This window comes from Theobroma cacao, chromosome 4 (assembly GCF_000208745.1).
Source record: "Theobroma cacao cultivar B97-61/B2 chromosome 4, Criollo_cocoa_genome_V2, whole genome shotgun sequence".
Taxonomy (NCBI): Eukaryota; Viridiplantae; Streptophyta; class Magnoliopsida; order Malvales; family Malvaceae; genus Theobroma; species Theobroma cacao.
The window spans coordinates 30,212,906-30,233,349 of record NC_030853.1 but is presented as its reverse complement, the minus strand read 5'-3'; the positions used below and the strand labels follow the sequence as shown (position 1 = coordinate 30,233,349).

General features: G+C 36.9%; 4 protein-coding genes and 1 long non-coding RNA gene across 5 annotated transcripts; 3 read left to right on the top strand and 2 right to left on the bottom strand.

Moving 5' to 3' along the window:
- LOC18603438 lies at positions 431 to 3,403 on the top strand. The gene is made up of 4 exons (XM_007035422.2): positions 431 to 718; positions 850 to 987; positions 1,268 to 1,516; positions 2,217 to 3,403. Exons 1-4 carry the CDS (start codon positions 647 to 649, stop codon positions 2,484 to 2,486), a joined length of 729 nt encoding a protein of 242 aa, XP_007035484.2. The 5' UTR covers positions 431 to 646; the 3' UTR covers positions 2,487 to 3,403.
- LOC108661775 lies at positions 3,834 to 6,032 on the bottom strand. Its single transcript, XR_001927569.1, has 2 exons — positions 4,938 to 6,032; positions 3,834 to 4,267 (listed from the first exon to the last, which is right to left on the bottom strand). It is a non-coding gene; the product is annotated as an uncharacterized LOC108661775 (long non-coding RNA).
- On the bottom strand, positions 7,029 to 9,851 carry LOC18603437. Its single transcript, XM_007035417.2, has 9 exons — positions 9,559 to 9,851; positions 9,348 to 9,463; positions 8,959 to 9,131; positions 8,639 to 8,732; positions 8,286 to 8,396; positions 8,092 to 8,181; positions 7,752 to 7,837; positions 7,506 to 7,570; positions 7,029 to 7,357 (listed from the first exon to the last, which is right to left on the bottom strand). Exons 1-9 carry the CDS (start codon positions 9,743 to 9,745, stop codon positions 7,248 to 7,250), a joined length of 1,032 nt encoding a protein of 343 aa, XP_007035479.2. The 5' UTR covers positions 9,746 to 9,851; the 3' UTR covers positions 7,029 to 7,247.
- LOC18603436 (probable serine/threonine-protein kinase At1g54610) lies at positions 13,100 to 17,325 on the top strand. Its single transcript, XM_018120033.1, has 7 exons — positions 13,100 to 13,480; positions 13,582 to 13,866; positions 13,948 to 14,265; positions 15,210 to 15,437; positions 15,849 to 15,949; positions 16,231 to 16,345; positions 16,740 to 17,325. The coding sequence occupies exons 1-7, from the start codon at positions 13,100 to 13,102 to the stop codon at positions 17,043 to 17,045; spliced, it is 1,734 nt and encodes a 577-aa protein (XP_017975522.1). The 3' UTR covers positions 17,046 to 17,325.
- LOC108661819 (basic proline-rich protein-like) lies at positions 18,357 to 19,576 on the top strand. Its single transcript, XM_018120479.1, has 2 exons — positions 18,357 to 18,682; positions 19,013 to 19,576. Exons 1-2 carry the CDS (start codon positions 18,537 to 18,539, stop codon positions 19,329 to 19,331), a joined length of 465 nt encoding a protein of 154 aa, XP_017975968.1. The 5' UTR covers positions 18,357 to 18,536; the 3' UTR covers positions 19,332 to 19,576.

Sequence of the window (20,444 nt, the reverse complement as noted above, 5' to 3'; positions counted from 1 at the left end):
TTGATGTACCATAATGTATCATTGCTTCCCTGGTTGGGAACATTGTATCACCATGGGAATTTAGATTTAAACCAGCTAAAACAAACGAAATGCTTCGTGGTGTCGGTTTGATCATGCTTTAGGGCTTTCTTGATTTCCAATGTGGCTTATTGATTTAACTTACCAATGGCTAACATTAAGCCTAAAGAAGCTGCCTCTCAAGCCTTGATCATGGGATAAATAGATAAAAATGAAGACTAAACCTCATGGTAAACATTACCCATTTTCCCATTTCCTTCCCCTAGAAAAAGGAAAGGAAAAAGAGGCCGAAGAACATGGAATTCTTGGCCCAAGACTGCCCATTTGGACTATGGACAAGTGATGTCGTTCAAACGACGGCGTTTTCAACTTTAACTCCCAAGCTCAGGATCTCAAAGCGGACAGCAAACGGCCCACGTTGCAAGAATCAAGACGGTTTGCTTGCGTGTCATAACAATATCCAACATTAACAAGCAACTGATCTTCTGACTTCCCAGTTTTTCTGACAAACTCAAAAATCTGATTTTTTTTTATTAAATCCCACCTTCAGAAGGAATAGTATGTTATTGAGTGATTGATTTCATCATCATATCTTCCCATTCCAAAAATTCAATCGCCACCCAAAGGCATGAAGCAATCAGATTACACATACAGCTCACTTCCAAACGATGTAGCTCTCAAGATTGCTTCTTCCCTTGAGGTTTGCTCTCATTTCACTCATTTTTTTTCCCACAAGGTTTCAGTTTTCCTTGTTCTTTTTCTTCTTTCTGGGTGTTTTTGGAATGTGAAAGAGATTTCCGTTTTGGTTTTGTTGGGCCGTCTGGTTTTTAGGTGCCGGATCTTTCCTCGTTGGGTTGTTGCTCTCGGGTTTGGCGGGATTTATGTGGGTCGGATTGTTTATGGAAGTCACTTGTCAGAGAAAGATGGCCTCTTTTGAATGAAGCTGCCTTGCAAGACCCTAACTTCAAGGTTGTACTTTTACTCTTTTTCTTTCTTTTTTTGTTAAGTTTTTATGATTAATTATATGTAATTATGGCGATTTAGCTGTGGACTTGTTGATTAAAGCTTGATTTTCTGTTTCTCATATCGGTTGATTTGGTCTAATTGCTTTTGTATCATAGCTTTGAAGTGGGGTTTTCATTTTCCTTTTGTAATGTCATTCAAGTGAAGTTATGAGTTTTTAGGGGGTAGTGCTAATTAGGTAATTCAATTCTTTGTATTGGTTTGAAGATTTTGAAAATGATGGTAGGGGTGGAGAGGATTTTACAAAAAGCAGCACAAGGAGGTGGCCTGTAGGGCTGCATCTGTTGTTAAATTTGTGGAACAATGCTCACTATCTGAGTCACTCGAGGTTAGTAACTATCTGAAAGCAATTGAATGCCTGAGGTCAATGCAGTTCGGATTTAAAGATGTTCAAATGGTCCTGTTCAAACCAAAGCTGAATGTGTTGCTTAACCTGGTTGGACTACACTACTGCCTTAATTGCCTCCAAGTGCCGGTAACTTTTCCTTTTTGCAGTTCTCTTCTGTTTGTTTTATTTAGATTGAAATATATGTTTTTGCTGTCTCTGTTAAATGTTAAAACTGTGAAAACAATATTCTTTTGAAACCTGTGGTTTAAGTTACGCTACTGCAAAGGCTAGGTTGACTACACAACTCAATAAAACCAGCTTGGAGAAAGGAGGAGAGGAATTGGGATAGACCAGAACATAATTAGTGATGGATAGTCCATCAGTATTGGTTGTTTATCTGTCATAGAAATTATGCTTACAGTGGAGACTGACTGTAGTAAGCTCTGAAGAATTCAGTTCTCTAACAGTTAGTGATAGGAAACTTGTTTTTTTGGGTGATGACGACAGAACATTACATGATTTCCCATATGTAGGCATGCATCCAAAACCTAAACTGGTCTGCTACTTTTTTAGATAATGATGTTCTCTATAAATTTTAAAATTATATTTTTCTATATGTTTTGCAATCAATGTCTTCACCCTTCCTGCCTTCCATATCACACTCTTGCAGTAGAGGTAATGGGCCTTCTGTCTGCCTTGGGTGTTAGGAGACATAAAATGAATACCTCGATTGAGCAATCCGCCCATCAATTGACACTTACTTTAGCATGCTTCTTGTAGCCTTTGTTATGCCGCATGCTTCATCATAATTTTGTGCTTAATGATGTTTCAACATCATAATGGGCAGGCTTCGCATGTCACGGAAGCACTTCAGAGTAGCAAGATTTCTGATTGTCAAGTGTGTGTCAAATGGTGGAAGTTTGGCAGACGGTTCTATGGTTTCCGCATGCGAGATGAATCTCATTCTCGTTGCATCTCTCTACAAGATCTTGCAACAGCGAAAGAAGAGGAGGTGCTGGGAGTACTTGAACGAGGAGCCATTCATGAGGTTTTACAAGTTCAGTTATCCATTGCTGATTCCACAAGCAATCTCTGGTCTAATCAAAGCCCTCAATGATTGGGTTAGATAATTGGATAATGATAAGCAGATATACATAGTGTTAATGACTCGTCATTTTATGATCTATACTAGTGGGTATGTAAGTTGATGTGTGTGTAGATCTACTGCATACTATTTAACTTTTTTCAAATTTTTTAAATAGAAAATGTTATTATATTTGTGATTCTGTGATCTTTGTAAGTTGTAACAATTAGGAATTCAGTAGTATAAATTGACTGAAACCCTTTGCTTCCTGGCAGTTTCTCCATTTACTGGTTTCATCATTCAAAAATTTGTTCTCCAGAGAACATAGGATCAAACAATAGGGAGTTTATTTAGTTCTGCCTCAACTTGCTGACAACATGGCTAAAGAAGGTGTAAGGAGACATGAGGACTGTGTTCTCGTTTTTGATTGAATGTCCATGCTTTATGTAGGAGAATGCTCTTATGATAGGAAGGTCAGGTGAAGATCATCCAGGGAGCTGTTGTCAAAGGTTCAGGCTGTGTTCTTGTTTTGTTCGATAAGGATAACCCAAAGCTTGTTGTGAAGGAGGTTTGATGGTTCACCACTCTCTTGCGTGCTACACCTGAATGTTGGAGAGCTGGTGGTTTGGTAAGCTGTTGGTCCCTCTCAACAGGTATGTCTCTTTCTTCTGACTTTGGTGGAGGGCCCTCTGGATTGGGCTTGGTTTGGCTGAGGTTTTGGGATATGTTTCTTGCTATGATGCTGATGAAGTTGCGTGGTAATGTTTATATGCTTATTTTGAGTGAATCAGGTTTTTGTATAGATGTGATAGGATGGGTGATTTTTGACTGAAGTGGTGTGTAGGTTCTGTCTTGATTCCTGCCTTGGATGGAAAGGGTATTTTGTATAGAGAACGAAAGGGATACTTTTGCTGTGTGGATTTTCTTGCAAAGCTTGGATTTTAAGTTGATATGGGTCTATTAACAATTTAAAATCTGGTGCTGTCCTTGTACTCTTACGGGAATTTGATTTAAGTCCCTGTTGTGTTGAAATGAAATGGCTATTTTAAAAAAAAAAATTGCAAACAGAAATAGATGAACCATTGCATCAGTTTCCACCGAAATTGAGGGAAGACTAATGGAAAAAGCATATGGAAAGTGGGTCAACTGTGAAGGGTAAGTGTGTCAAGGCCTTCGGATTGCTTGACACTGTTAAAGTTGACGGCTTCCTTAAGGTGGAAAGTCCACAAACTCATTCTAGGCTTCCTAACTTCGTTCTTTGAACCTGGCAATTACCAGAGTTCATCTGAATGACATGTTAAACGAGAAATAGCCGGAATTTGCAAGCGAAGCTGGAAATCAGTTCCATATTTTGACAGAAGATAGCATAAAGGCAAGAAGAAGAGGAAACAACAATGAATCAGATTATACAAACATGTTCAACAACTATCCAGAATGGAAAAATGTATCCATCTCCATGCTGCAAATGAACTAACAGCAGCTTTCAATTGAAACATAACAAAGTAAGAGCTTCCAGATTCTTACAAGTTACAAAAGCTGTCATCGTATCTTATTTGCTGCAGTAATGAGACACTTGAAAGAGATTAAAGAAAACATGAAATGAATCAAAGCTTTCAACGGCAACGGCGGACAGCATAAACGGTACGTCGTGGTTGTGGGATGCAGAAAGCCATGAGCACTAGAGCTATGATTAACACCATGAAAATTTTGTTGTAATCAAAGCCACCATCACCATCATCAGAGTCCATGCAACAAAACTTCCCCATTGTAAAACCCTTGCTGCCTCAAAATCTTCCTGGTTTCTTCTTTGCTTCCTGTGGTAACATATGATGAAATGAGAGATGTTAAGGAAATAGAAGTAGAAACCTCAGGCTACAAGTCAAGTTGACTTGGAATAGTTTATTGTGGAGTTGGTTTCTGTGAACATTGCTATCAGAAGTCTAATTTCCAATGTAGTTAAATGTGACTTGGTACTAATAACAATATAAAATTTGGCCTCTTGGATTAAATAATCATTACTCTTGGGGTTGTAAATCTTATTTTGGTTCAGAAGAAAGTACTGTTTTTCAATTGTAGACAGTTGGGAATCTGGAGCTTAGAAAAGTTAAAATCTGAGATCTGATGTGAAGCTGCATAAAGGAAAATGATTTACAGAAATTGCTTTTCTTTCCTAACTACTACAATTAAACCAGAGGTGACTAGCTGCCAACCTCTTAAAATTCATTAATGATTGAAGAACTAACGCATCAATTCAAAGGGATAATCCTTGTGAAAAGGCAAAGAGAAAAACAATGGGAAAGAAAAGCATGTATAGGAAACTAAATGAAATGACTAACTTCGTTGTTCTACTCCTTCATTTTCTCCCTTAAAGGAAGGGATAAACCTGGAATCTAGACAACAAACAAAGATCATTTAAAATCCTGAAACAACCTGTCTCTAACATCTCTTAATGTTAGGTACTTAGATCTATCTTTTTCTACTAACATTAATGATGCCCTAGCATACGAAATGAGTATTGATGATGCCAATGACAGGATGACACATTATCCGGTTCCTGCTTGCAACTCAAGGATGAAGGCAATAACCGAACAGATTGGACCCCATTTTACGTGGAAGATCACACGCCAACTGCTTTTATAATTGTTAATTTTATGTACTGTAGCTGAGGTAACTTTCTTAACAGTTGGCCTTGAGACAAGATCGATTAGATAACTCAAACACTAATAATTAACTTAGTCTGACAAACCACGATGGTATAAATTTAATATGATATTTCTGTTAGGTGTGGTGCTGAAGGTTCCTCCTCATCTCGAGCTTATGACAGTTGACTAAAATAGATTGGCTGTTCAACTACATTTCTGTTGGATTTGTTCCTTGATCAAATTCATCAAGAACCCTGCAAACTTGTTGGTAAGCATGTTGAGTCAAAGCATAATTCTCCATCATGGCTTTATGCATGGAGTGATAAAGCTTTTCGAATTTAAATTGGATATCGTTTTAAAGCTTTAGCACTATCAGAACAGACACTGTCCTCGTTTGTTGATTATTTCGTGCATTACTCTATAATTCAAACCACTAAAAACATGTTTTAAGTACAAGACACTACTCCTCCAAACTAAATATGTGCCAAGGTATTATTACTTTAATCATTATGTTTCGCAAGTTCAGACACATAAATGAGTATTTGCGACACTGATGAAGAAAGGCATGATGGTTGATGGCAGCTCCATGGTCAAGAATTCAGCACGCAGCATAATTCCCGTTTCTTCCCCCATAATTCAAAGATATCCCTGCAATGAAAGATAAAGGCAATATTTACTCTGACACTCCAAGGAAATTAGCCAAGCTAGGAATTAGGGTATATCGGCTCCAATCCTAATTCTTCACGACTTCTTGCGTTGTTTTAACTTCTTTCCGAAAGGACCACTAGGACCTGCAAAACACCAAGACATGTGCAGTTGATGGAAGCTTCCAATACCATAGAACCAGAACCATATACAAGGACAACAAAAACAAGAAAAATAGGGGGGAGGGGGAAAGGTTCCTAGGAAAACCCAAAATGGGAAAAGAAAAGAAGAATCAAATATAGAATGCTTGCCTGTAATAAACAAAAGGATTATGTCTTGATCCTTAATGATTAGTGACATAGATTGTATACTTTTCCAAGTGTAAACAAGAAGCCAACTGCAAAGGCCTCAACCTTGTAAGGTTAATCTAATTGTCTGATAGCTGGTTTCAAGATATCTTATACTGAAAAAGTTCGGGATGTGGTCAAAAGTTACAAATGAAATGAGGCCAAAAGATATATGGATTCGCATCATCATTATCTGTCCCCGACATAAGAGAACAAAGGATGATTGTCACAACCCAAGAAAAGCTAGCCACGAAGTTTCTTCTTCAGGATTGCATCTGAGAGGGAAGCTGCATCTGTTACCTACTGGACAAGTAGGTATCAGCCAATTACATTAATGAAATCGTCTTTGTCGATGAATGAACAAAAAACATTTGTTAAAATAATGATAGAAACAGGATTGAACAGTATGTTATTCAATGCTTGAGAGTATTGCAGCCAACAGATGGAAGATAACTTGAAATTCAAGATGGAATTGGGTTTCTTGAAAAAAGGGTAGAGACGAAGAGATTTGACAAGTGCCCGGAACAGTGTCTAGCTGAAATGACAGCAGAGAAATAGTTGCCATTTGCTTAGAGATCTTAAGAAATCAAAACTGAAGACATAAAGAAGAGTCTTTTTGAGTTTTGACTGATAAAACAGAACCAGAGCAGCAGCTGCTGCAAAGGATTTAGTTGATAGCGGGGGGTTGGAGATTTTGTAACAACCAATGAAGAGGCTACATGTGGAACATTGTGTTACTTTGGTCTGACTTTCTCGGCCATTGATTGGCTGTTGGCTGTTATGCAACAAACAAGGAAATGCATCTTTAAATGAATTTCATCTTTATTCCACTGAGGAATCAGGAAGCTTTAGAAGGGAGTACGGCCATTGGTAGCTTGAACACAATCCTCATCAAATGAAAATCAAATCAGTCAAAAGGCATATTTTAAGAACAACCCAACTGAAAATGTGCCAAGTATGGAATTTTTATTATTAAAACTTTAGTGTGAATGTTCAGAAACTGCACATGAACACGTATCTGCCAGGATTGATTGGGAAAGGAAAATGGAAATGTCACAAGAGAATGCTAGCAAAATATTCCCTATGCAGCTATGCCAACTAAACGAGTTTCTCCCACCATTAATCCATTCAATCCTGGAAATGAAGATGAAGGTATGGGGTTATTCTGACACTCCAAGGAAGTTAGCAAAGCTAGGATATTTTGGCTCCCATCCCAATTCCTGACGAGTTTTTGTGTTGTTCAACTTCTTCCCCAAAGGATCACTAGTGCCTGCAATATACAATATATGCCGGTTAATGCAGGTTTTTACACACCGAAGGACCAAAACTATCAATAACCTTTATGCCATATAAAGAGAAATGTAATAGTTGATCTGTCATCAATGATATACTTTTTCCAAGTGTAAATAAGAAACCACCTGTAAAGGCCTCAAACTTTTTGCTAAATTTCCCGCTTTTTTCAACCAAGTCCATTACTTCCTGCCTGTAGAGAAAGTAACAGAGCGAGAAAAAGTCAGCAAAGTTAACAATTTTGATTGAGTTGCTGCTATCAATATAGTTCATTATGAAAGCTATTAGGGATATTCTCAAAAATTAAAGTAAATAGTGTTGCAAAAAATATTTTGAAACAAGTTGTCATCTGTCCTAATATAAAAGAAGACAACCTGGACAAAGGATGATTGTCACAACCCAAGAAAATCTGAACACGAAGTTTCTTCTTCAGAATAGTGACTGATAGGGAAGCTGCATCCTATTACCAAGTATACAAATAGATATCAACACCAGTCAAAGTACCTAAATGACACTGCAAATCTCAAAAAAAGAACTGTCTGTCTATGAACAACAAGGAATTAAAAATTTGGAAAAACCATAAAACAAGAATGAGTTTTTTATTTCAATGCTTCATAATATTGTAATAAAGATCTGGAGAGAATGTGCACATGCAGAAAAATAGACCTGCCATTCATATAATGCAAATATAAGTAATAAAAAGTGAATTTTTACCTCATAGTGTATAAGATTTAGGATGTGATCTGGACGGCAATCAACAGTCCCCTTCTGTAACCAATAGAAATGTGCACCTCTATCTAATTTGTATGAAAAGTTAAGGTCATCATGAATGCAACATTGATTACATCCACAAGTCCATGAAGCATGTATACATATCTCTTCATAATTTAAGTCGGAAAAAAGGATATATAAAGTCCAGCCAACCTAACAACACAACCACCAAAGTCCAACACCACTTTTTCAGCCTTGAGGATGACATCTGTCCTAGGGCTTCTGCCAATTGGCACAGTTGATGTGTCCTGCAAAGAATATCAGATCTGTAACCTTTCAAGTTAACATACAGCCAAACTAGACAAATACAGAAGGTAGAACACTATAGTGATGCATCTCAAGTCATGAAAGTAAGCTGGCATTATAATTCAGAAGTCAAGATGCATTTTCCATACTTATTCAGATAGGGAAAACTTCCTTACATGAAAAATTAGAAGAATAAAAATGAAACTGCTACCAGCAGAAAAATGTGTTAAGTTAAATGTAACACCTCATCACATGGTCCATTGTCATAGCAATCAAATGGTGCAGAGCTCGATGTGAATAAGAAAGAACCTTCACCATTCCAGCTTAAAGCAGCCATCCTGCCTCATTCAAATCCCAAACCAATAGCACAATTTCAGTTAAGTAAGACAAAGTAACTAATTCAAGCTTTGCTATTAACAGAAAATCTAAAATTCCTCATTAAGGTAAGCTTTTCCCACAGCTCCTAATCAGTGACTACTGCCATAAAATACCAATATGGCTAGTTAGTAACAAATATAAAAAACAGAGACGCAGTACATGCAGCGAAAATGTTCTTGGAAGTACCTAATATCACCAGGGTAATCTGGGGTTTTTGAAGGAGGAGCACAGAAAATCACATAAGGAAACTTCTGATCAGTTTTATTCCCTTTCAAAAATGGATTAATACCCATTGTCATTAACTCATGATGGTGATCCGTCGTCACAGATTGCCCATAAATTTGACATCCGGGATTTTCCTGCTTCAACAACATATATAATAATTGCCTTCCTTCTAAATAACACCCAAAAGGCTAAAACCCATCTAGCATATCCTTATGGTTATCCAAGAAAACCCTTTGAAATTCAACCCTTGAAACTACATTGAATGAAATTAAAGCTGGAATTTCGTCAAGAAAATCAGACGCAAAATAGCGTTGACTGAATTAAGGTAATCAATCAAACAGTGAGTTTACCTCCCTCCATTTTTCAGCCACTAAGCGACCAAGAACACCGGGTCCCACAATTAGCAGATCATTCTCTCCCACCATTCCAGACGATGCCATTGCCTCCACTGGCTCACTTCTCTCACCTTCCTCAAACAAAACAAAAATCCCAGATTAATGAAAAAAATAAAGTCAAAGCAAATTTAAAAAAGAAAAAGAAAATAGTCAAAGAGAGAGAGACCAATTGTGGAAGACGCTGAGACACGAAGAGAATCAGCCATTGATGAAGAAAAGGTGAAGCTTTTGAAGATGCGAATTGGGTTCTTGAAAAAGGGTAGCGACGCCGATGATGATGAACAGATTGAGTTCTTCGAGAAACTCGTGAAGTTGGAGAAGTGACCATGGCTGACGCAAGAAATGGTTCCCATTTACTCAAAAAATTAAAAAAAAAAGAAATTAGAAGGAGATAAAAGGAGTCTCTCTCTTGCGGTCGATTTTGATGAATATTGATTGGCCCCTTCCCTTTCTTGCACGACACGAAGTGGATTGTTTTGTCTTAACTTCGAGTACATACCCGGGCGGAGGATTTTGTTCTTCGTTACAACCAATAAGCTCAGTACACGTGGTGTATTTGTGGTTGGGTGGGATTTTATATCAGCCTCTGATTGGTGGTTTTGTTTTGTCATTTCATAGAACTAACTTATGTTAGGGTTACCGGTTTCAACTTCTAAAAGGACGTCGTCGTTTGGAAGAAACAATCCTATTTATGTTAAGTTGCAATAATAATTTCGTTAACTTCATGCGGAAATTAATATTTGGGAAAGATTTGGTTTTGGAATTTTCAAAAGATGTGAAAGAAAATAAAAGTACATAACATAATATAGTGAAGTTTTATAAACAAGAAGAATTCAAAGTTTTTTAGTTTGGGTTTTCTTTTCAAGCAAAGTCCACATTAAGGATAAATACTATTTTTACCTTTCATGATTCTAATTATTCCCATGTGGTGACAAAATCAAGATTTTATTTTTTGAGATGAACAAAATACGTATCGATTGTGGGATTTTGAGATAGTGAGACTTGCGAAATAATTTTATTACAATAAATTTTATTTTAATTTTTAAATTTATCATAATTAGTTGTTGGTTAATCGTTATGGAGCATTTCACCAAACAAAAAATTTATTATAAAGATAAAATTATAAAAGTATATATATTATGAAATTTTAAAACTTTTAAAAACAGAAACCTTTCCCTCTATCATTGTTCCCATGTCATACTATGTGTTTTTTTTTTCTCAAATTAATTAGTTGTCGATAAATTTCATTCTTGAAAAGGGTTACATCGTTAGTTTTTTTAATAAATTTATCAAAATACTCTTAAATATGATTAAATAGACTAAGTTTTAAATCAAGAGTATTTTGATAATTTTTTCTAAATTAATTATATAACTCATTTTAGTAACACAACTTATCCATAAAAGACTAATTGAAAAACAAAAGGTACAATGTATGAAAATTTTTGAAATTGAGGGTATAAGTGGAATTTATCCAATTAATAATATTCAAATAAAAAATAAAGTTAAGGCAAAGGAATGATCTCTTAGTTGGTATTTGTTTTCTTCTCGTTGTACCTACTTCAAAGTAAATTAAACATGAATGAGGAAAAGTTGCTATGCAAACATTCAAACATACGCTCACCTAACCTTAACGAACTTGTTCCTACATGTATGTTCTTGTTATCCAAATTCCACTTGTCTCCTAAACAACTTGATGGTAAGGTATAACACTTAACCAACTAAACCAATCCTCTTCCTAAAGTACATTGTCAAAATTTATATTATTAATATATTTTTATGAAACTTTTCTTTTAAATTAATATATATATATATATATATACGTATTTCGAGCAAAGCGCCTAGTAAATTGCAAGCTATTTTTAAAACTTTATAGTAAATCATAGAGACAACATAATGTTGTTGGCAAAATTAGGTGCATTTTTATATCGGTCTCTTTAATTATAGTGAAGGTTTGCTTGAATATTTGCTCTCCTATGTCTTGAAATATGCAAGTATCAGGGACCGAGATTTCTTCTCATTTACGTAGCTTAGCTATTTTTCATGATTTTAGAAAATGCACATGTTGAGTGAATTTTTTTTCTTAAATTAAATAAAGTTGGCTCAAATCTCAAAATTATAAAAACCCAACAATTCCACTAATTTCCCCGAATCTCGGTAAATTTACACAAGAGAAAACATATTAATGTAAATACTTACCAATTAACGATAGTATGTACTAATATATACGTACTTAACGTATGTCTATTTTTTTATTATTTATATATTTTTTTTTTCATTTTGCATGCATGTATGTTAATTAAAATCACACAAAAACGTAAAAACAAAATTAAATTTCGATTATTATGTTCATCTTGTGTTGATTCAGTAGACAATGTATTTAGATTACTAGTCAATAATTACTTCAACAACTCCTTTTTTTTTTCTTTTCTCATGAAAATTTAATTATTGAAAATGTTTGAATTCTGAATCTTAATGTTCAATCTTTCAAAAAAATTTCAATACTTCTTAAAGACGTTACTATATAATTATAACATCAAATATTGCGTTATGATTTGAGAAGAAAGTTATAAAATAACATCTTTATGTATTATCATTGTCTCTTTATTTATTTATTTATTTTTAGATGTTTCAAAATGTTTTTTTATATTTGTAGACATTTAATACCTTTATTTTTTTACATTTCAAATTAATTTTTCATGATTTTTTAATTGTATATAGTTAAAAAATTAAATATCTACATTATAATATTTGTGAAAATTTAAAAAAATATTTTTAAAAAATTGTAATAGTATAATGTTTTTACTTTAAATTGTCAATTGTATTCGTTGGATCCGTTATTTCCACGTGAAATCCAATTACGGGCGAGGTAACAAAAAAGAGAGTGAAAAAAATGGAATACACTCTTTTTAGGACAAAGATTTTCTTTGTAATCCACGTGGTATACCTCTATTGGCCAATTGCTTTGATCCCAGTTAAGCATTGGGCGAAGAACTCCACCTGAATCAGGACCAAAATCAGAGATACCATTGTCACGTGGAACCCACAACATCTTCGGCCACCCTCTCACCCAACCATCTTCTCCCACGTCATAAACCGAATGATGGATTCACCATCGTGTCCTATATACGCGGCATATTCTCATTGGTTCCCTTTCTGCACAACACCGAATCATCCGCACCGAATCAAGACCTTTTTAAAAGATAAAAATTTTCTCTCTTTCTGAAAGAGAGTCAAAGACACAAAGACCAGAGCAAGAAAAAAAGAAAAAGAAAAAAAAAAGAAACAATGGAAAGTAGAAACAGAACCAAAATCTTTAATTAAACAAAAAAAAAAGGAAAAAAATCTTAAATCTCTTGAAATTCTTCAAAATCAAAAAGAGAAAAAAGAAAGAAAAAAAGATAGTTGAATTTTACTGTTTTCAGCTTTTTGTAGCTGAAATTGTTTGACTGTGCCACAATTTGTGGGACTCTTGAGCCTTAACATTCTTTCCAAATCATTAGTCTTTCCTTTTCCTTTTGTCTTTCAGGAAAAAAAAAGAAAAAGAGAAAGAAAAAAGGTTAGGTCACATACATTTTACAGGACAAACATTCTTCCTAATTAATCTTGGTCATAAATCTGCATTCCTTTAGGGTTTGGTGTTTGGATGCAGAGAAAGTGTGAGAAAATGTGGGAATGTGAGGGAAAGGAGAAGAAGGTATGATTAAGCTATGGGGTGTGTGTTTGGGAGAGAGGCATCCGGGAGACCGGTAGGGAGGGAAGCGAGAAAGAAAGAGGAAGTTGGCAGGGTTGCAAGAATATCGGAGGAGGTTGTTACTAGAAAAGCGGAGAAGGAAGAAGAGGTTGTTAGAAATGGAAGTAGCAACCGGAAGGTGGAGGAAGCGAAGGCGGAGGAAGAATCAGCAGCTGCAGCTAAGGCAAGAGCGAAAAGGCGGTCTTCACGGCCGAATCCACGCCTGAGCAACCCTCCGAAACACGTCCATGGCGAACAAGTCGCCGCCGGTTGGCCATCTTGGCTTTCAAACGTCGCTAGTGAAGCCATCAGCGGCTGGACTCCCCGCCGTGCGGATACTTTTGAGAAGCTGGATAAGGTATCTAAACTTCTCACAACCTCATTTATTTACTCATTTATTACCAATCTTTTTTTATGTATTTACTTATGCATATCGCTTTTGTCAATTTAATTGTTTAGATTGGTCAAGGGACGTACAGTAATGTGTACAAAGCTAGGGATACTTTAACTGGGAAAATTGTTGCATTAAAGAAGGTGCGGTTCGATAATTTGGAGCCGGAAAGTGTTAAGTTCATGGCTAGGGAGATTATGATTTTACGCCGTTTGGATCATCCAAATGTTGTAAAATTAGAAGGGTTGGCGACTTCAAGGATGTCGTGTAGTTTGTATCTTGTATTTGAGTATATGGAGCATGATTTGGCTGGACTTGCTGCTAGTCCAGCAATAAAGTTCACCGAGTCTCAGGTATACTATTTTGCTTTGCTATTGTTCAGGTTGGTTTTGAAGTCTGTTTGAATGGAGTTTGACTCCTGTTGATTTGGACAGGTGAAGTGTTATATGCATCAATTACTATCAGGGCTTGAACACTGTCACAACCGTCATTTATTGCATCGTGATATTAAGGGTTCAAATCTTCTTATTGACGATGGTGGTGTGCTTAAGATAGCTGATTTTGGTTTGGCTTCATTTTTCGATCCTAATTACAAGCAGCCAATGACTAGTAGGGTGGTTACACTTTGGTATCGACCTCCAGAGCTCCTTCTTGGTGCCACTGATTATGGCGTAGGTGTGGATCTCTGGAGTGCTGGTTGCATTCTAGCTGAGTTATTGGCTGGAAGGCCCATCATGCCTGGTCGCACAGAGGTAGCTTTACTTCTTGAATTTTAGAATTTTTTTAGCGTGTATTCTCTTTGTGCAATTCTTTTCAAGTGTGAAAAGCTTATTACAATGCAACTTAAATGGTAATTTTGGAGCTTTTATTTACAGATGCATACACTATAATCAAATTGTTTGGTTTTAGATTTTGCTTAGTAGCAATAAATTGTACTTTACCCCAACCTACTTTCCTTTCACCTATATTTTGTGAGTTTCTCGATCCTGCAATTGCATTACACAAGATAAACTTCATGGTCTTGAAGTCCTCAGTCAGCATTTGCCTATCTTAATCAAGTGTCGTTGATATTTGAATTATCCTTTCTTAGCTTTCTATGATATTTGATTCTCCTACCTCTATGGACTTTTTTTTCCCCCAGTTGTCTGCATGACCTCTGTTGGAGTTGATTGTTCAGCAACAACTAGCTTCATTTTTGCCCAGTCATAGTTCCATCAAAATTAAAGCCTCCCATTTATAATTTTGAGTTGCCCAAGCAATTCGACTTCATAATTTGGCCCTCCATTTCCATTATACCAATGACTCTATTGGCATCATAATGGCTGTTTTGTTATTACAGATCTCAAAAAGTTCCATTGGCTTTTGCAACGACAGCATAATGGCTTGATGAAGAAATACTAGTATGATTTACTTTCCTCGGTTTGAAAAATGGAAAGCCATTAGCAAGCATTGAGATCTTTTTCCAATTACACTTGCCACATAAGAATCTTTGTTTATGATGATCTTGTATATTTGATGTGAAATGCGAGTGGTGTCAACAATGCACTTTATGTTATACAGTAGATCTGCTGTTCAGGAAAGATAATGGAATCAATCTATTTGCAGCTTTTCTCACTGTTTAGTGACTGACTAGAGTATAAATGCTTGGGCATGCTACCAGTTGTATCTGCTAACATTTGTATATAATGTTACTTAGGTGGAGCAATTACACAAGATATTTAAACTATGTGGCTCTCCGTCTGAAGAATATTGGAAGAAGTCAAAGTTGCCTCATGCAACCATATTCAAGCCCCAACAATCATATAAACGATGTATAGAAGAGACTTTTAAAGACTTTCCACCATCCTCATTGCCACTGATTGAGACTCTTCTTGCAATTGATCCAGTTGAGCGTCTGACAGCTACAGCTGCATTAAACAGTGAAGTGAGCTTTTATTTTCTCACATGTCTCCTCACTCATCTCCTTAGTTCTTGATTCTTTTAAAGTTTCTGTGTAACTAGTTTGTTCTTATTCTTGTAGCCTTAGACAGCAGAATTTAAAACTTTTCTGGTGATTCATTATATCAGATAAATTTTATATTGACTCATCTGTCAATGTACATTCCATGGCTAAAGTTATTTTTAGACCAATTTTCATCTTTCACTCTTTTCATCAAGAATGCTTGAGTTTTTAGTCAGTTGGTTTCCTTTCCTAGGATAACTAGTGATTAGCCCAAACCTTTTCTGTCATGTATGAGGCTCAATTTTTTATGGTTTGAATTTTGATATGCATGGAGCTTATACATTTTCGGTATTCAGTTGAATATGTCATCATGACCATTCGTTTGTTGTGCAGTTCTTCATGACCAAGCCTTATGCTTGTGATCCTTCCTCCCTTCCAAAATATCCTCCCAGCAAGGAGATGGATGCTAAACTACGAGATGAAGAAGCTAGAAGGTATGTGATATTTAATATTTCTAAGTTCTGATTGACAGTCTAGCCAATTTGACATTGTTTTTGTTTCTAAATTGCATTACTCAGAAATCTTTTTTACACTGCATATGTTCGTCAAGTAATGACTATTTCCATATCAGGAAAATAAAGTAGAAGATAAACTACATCAGATGTTGACAATAAGACATTTGTATATGTGTTTTGTTTACAATAGAGCATGAATCTGATAGCAGTTTCTTTCCCTTCTCTTCTTAATTGAATTGAAATGAGCTCCATGATTGTAGATTGCGAGCTGCTGGAAGAAATGCAGATGGGGTGAAGAAAGCTCGTCCACGTGATCGAGCTGTGCGGGCATTTCCTGCTCCAGAAGCAAATGCTGAGCTTCAAGCCAACCTTGATGTATGTCATAGATGCACTATTTTCCCTCTAAATCTTATACTTTTCATTTAATCTGACAAGATATATTGGCTGAGCAAACTTTTTCCGTCAATAGACAATCTTTTTAGTTTTTTTTTTGTTAAGTCATTTCGAAAGCTAGCTGCTGATCTGAGTGAGCTTATTTGTGGTTCCTCTCTCTCTCTCTCTCTCTCTCACACACACACACACACACACACACACACACACGCACGCACACACACAATATCACTTGCCTTGTTTTCTAGAATCAATATCAAATGATGTTGTGCCTTGTTGTTGATTCTATTATCACTTGCGGTGGTCCTTGGTTTATGATTTTACACCTTGAGCTAGTGCTGCAACTGTGGGTTGATTACTGGAACTTTTTGCTAAACAGAGGCGGCGTTTAATAACACATGCAAATGCCAAAAGCAAAAGTGAGAAATTTCCACCTCCTCACCAAGATGGAGCTCTTGGTTATCCTCTGGGTTCTTCACATCCCATAGATCCTGGTTTTGATCCATCTGATGTTCCATTTAGTACTACAAATTTCTCATATTCCAAAGCACCAATCCAGACATGGTCTGGCCCATTGGTGGATCCTGCTGCTGTAGGTGCTCCGAGAAGAAGGAAGCACATGTCAGGTGATGGGCATGCACATTTGAAGTCATCTAAGAAAGACAAGAATTCTGCTCGAATATAAGAGAAGGCATAAAATAACTTCTGGATTTTGTGAGACTATTCATGAGGCCGCAAACGTTGCTGATAATACACAGTTTTTCTTAGCTCTCAACCGGGAAAGCCAGAAATTGCATCAGAGGTAAAACATCTTGTATTCATTTTTCCTATCCCTTGTTCTATTTTTTTGTATGGTGAGAAGCTTCTCTAATGTTGTATATCTGTCATTATTTCTTCCGTTGTGTTGGAAAACTCCAATTAGGTTGGTAAAAATAATACTAAAAAATCTGTTCTACAATTCTTGATCTTGTGCTTTTAAGCTTTGTAAGTATTTCTCAAGGCCTTCCCAGGTAAAAATTTCACTCCCTACATGGTATGCTCCAGCTCTCTATTTAGGATTGGAACTGGTATTAATGTCTTAGTCGATTGAATGCCACCTAAATGCTCCTAGTTTTAAATAACTAACTGCGTGGGTTGGTAATATATATTGATGTTTTCAGTCGTACAAAGAATGCCCAAGAACTTTTATTATTGTCTGATCGCAGCTTGTGCTGTTCCTATTTGCACTTTAAATGCCATTTTCGGATTTAACTTGCTCGTAAAGAATGTGTGGTACTGTAGAACTCTGACTTAAAGAATTACAATTGGATGTGGTTAGGTTGTCCTATCCAGTAACAGGAGATGAGGATCTCCTAATATTCTCAATTCTACTTGCAGAACACCGATCCCGTGCTATTGAACATGGTTTCAATTAGTTTCAAAGGCCATTTGCACATTAACTCCATCTTAGATTTGTACCTTGTTTTTGCTTTCCATAACATGTTAAAACATGGAACCCAGAAGACCAAACTGAATTCCCAAGAACTCATCAGTTTCATTGAAATGCAAGTATTTGTAGCGTTTAGTTGACATGTAACAGAGTTAGATTGAATATGAATTAGTGGAGCTGAACATAATGTCTTGTAAGCCATCAACCAGCAACCACCAAAATGTGACAAAGCTAGCGTTACTCCCATCAAATTCTCAGTAGCACGCCTCATCTAACTTCCTAACAATGTTGGGCAAATCAGAAGCTTCCCTCTGTCCCTTGCATTTTCTGTGTCTCATCGCTTTCGACTTTCGTTCTCTACTTCTGTCTCCTGCGACAAACCAAAAAACCAAGTTGGAAGATTTGGCCTGAAGGGTAGGTTGAAGAACAGCAGTCGCTAGGTTTGACTGTTAGTTCAGAACCTTGGTAGAACCACTATATGCTATCTATCCGATGCTAACCGTACAATAAGAATGAACGGTGAAAAAAGTTAGGACAAAATTCAACGCCATCTATATATAATATACTAAAGTGTCAAAGAAAATCCAAGAACCGGTTTCCAAGCTCCTACTGGGGATTTCTCGAGATTGTATTCAAGCTACTCTAACACCATTTCAGGGGACTGCCATTGACACTGAGAATTCGAGCTCCTGCCAGTTTTCTACTGGTACTGGCTGCATTGTTGCTCGAGTGCAGTCGTAGGGCAAAATGAGACCACCTGGACCTGGAGGGCCTGGGCCAGGACCTGGAGGACCTGGTCCTCCAGGACCGGGCGGTCCTGGAGCTCCCTGGCCTGCGCCGGGGGGGTTGATTGTGGGCTTCTTCAATGGCTTGTGCAGTGGGGTATCTTCTTGGTTAGTAATATTTTCTAAACTGTTTAAAGCTTTCTTTCTAACGAAGAAGAATTTGGCATTTTTCTTTATAGATCACTCTTTCTTTTCAGTATGCAGGCATTAGCATGACTTGACAGAAACAAACTTTTGCCTCAATTCTAGCTAAACAAAAAATGGAAATTTTGACAAGAAAAGAGATAAAAATGTATAATTCCTCTTTGAATGATAAGATAGACATAGTCGTATTAAACTTCTTCCTTGAACTTACTGTTTATTGTCTAGACCAAAAGAAAACCCCCTTACTGTTTTTTTTTCATTTTTTTTTAACTTTTACCCGCAAATTTTTGGCAGTCTATATGTGTTATGCTGTTGCTGGTTGATCCAAGACTGCTTCGGCGGTCCACCTCCACCAGGGCCTCCTGGCGGCCCAGGTGATGCACCTCCTGGACCTCCTGCTCCGGCTCCTCCACCACCCGTTGCGCCTGCTCCACCTCCATCTCTACCAGGCCCAGCTCCACCTTATGCTGGACCTCCTGGTGGTCCGCCTGGACCTTTTGGTGGCCAGCCGGGACCACCTGGACCTTTTAGTGGCCCGCCAGGACCACCTGGTGGCCCTCCAGGACCCCCCGGAGGCCCTCCTGGTGGCCCCCCAGGACCACCTCCTCCTTAGCTATCCCAGGCATGAAGCGTCTAATTCTGACTAAAACAAAAGTATTTTGTTGGATGAAATCACTTTCTGCATCATTCAATCCTGCTAGGACAAACATGTACAACTTCACCAGAGTTGTGTGAGTGAGTTCTGTCATGTCATATGCCTTTTAATATCCACAAATTGTTGTTCTTTTCCCCCCATAACTTTTCTAAGTTCTCAATCTCAAGCAACCAGCAAGTAAACTGAGAAAAGTAATTTTCCAATTAATCTTGAAGAAACCATTCAATGTGGATAACTTTTTTCTTCAGGACCTAGCCGGTTTTAACAAGAATATGGTCCAAGCAAGTTATAAAGCAAAAAGTGGCAGTTCGAGTTTAAATCTCGTCCAGGTTTATGTCGACATATCTTCAAGCAAAACAGATTGCTTAATCAGGTTTTAGCCCTGTCGCCCCTAACTGCATCTCTGCTGATGGGTCCTGAGAATCAAGAGCCCAAGCATACACCAAACTCTGCAAACCTGGGCAAGAATGAGCTTAAATCCCTGTTTAAAGGTTCCATGTTTTCAGGTCCAAGAGACTCTGGAGCAAGAGGCTGTTCCATAAATTTCCATTCATGAAAAATTGAAAGGTTTATAGTATAAATGGATACATGCACCCGATGGTCAAAATCACGAGCAACAATCAGTCAATCATGGTCATAGCATCAATTATTCATTCGACATGGCCCATTCAACTCTTGCCAAGTAATATTTAACAGAGGCATTTCCATGATGGCTTGGCTCTCAACCATGAAAACTCGAGTGTACAACACATCACATGAATTCTTTAATTAAGTATACCCATGATAATAAAAGATTTATATTCGATACATTATCAATATATATTATTATATAACCATAATGTTAATTATGATCTCATTCAAACAGGTAACTCTTTATCAAAGGCCAAACCAAAGATGTTTGTGTGTATGGTCAGCCTATTGAAGCAAGACTTTCTGTTCAAAATGAAATGTACAGCCAAGAACTAGACAAAAATACCTAAGATTCAAAGTCATACAATCCCGCCAGGCAGAGATCATTGCTGTTTTTGAAAGTTCACCATTGACATGGGTATCTCGTGGTCGGCAAAGTCA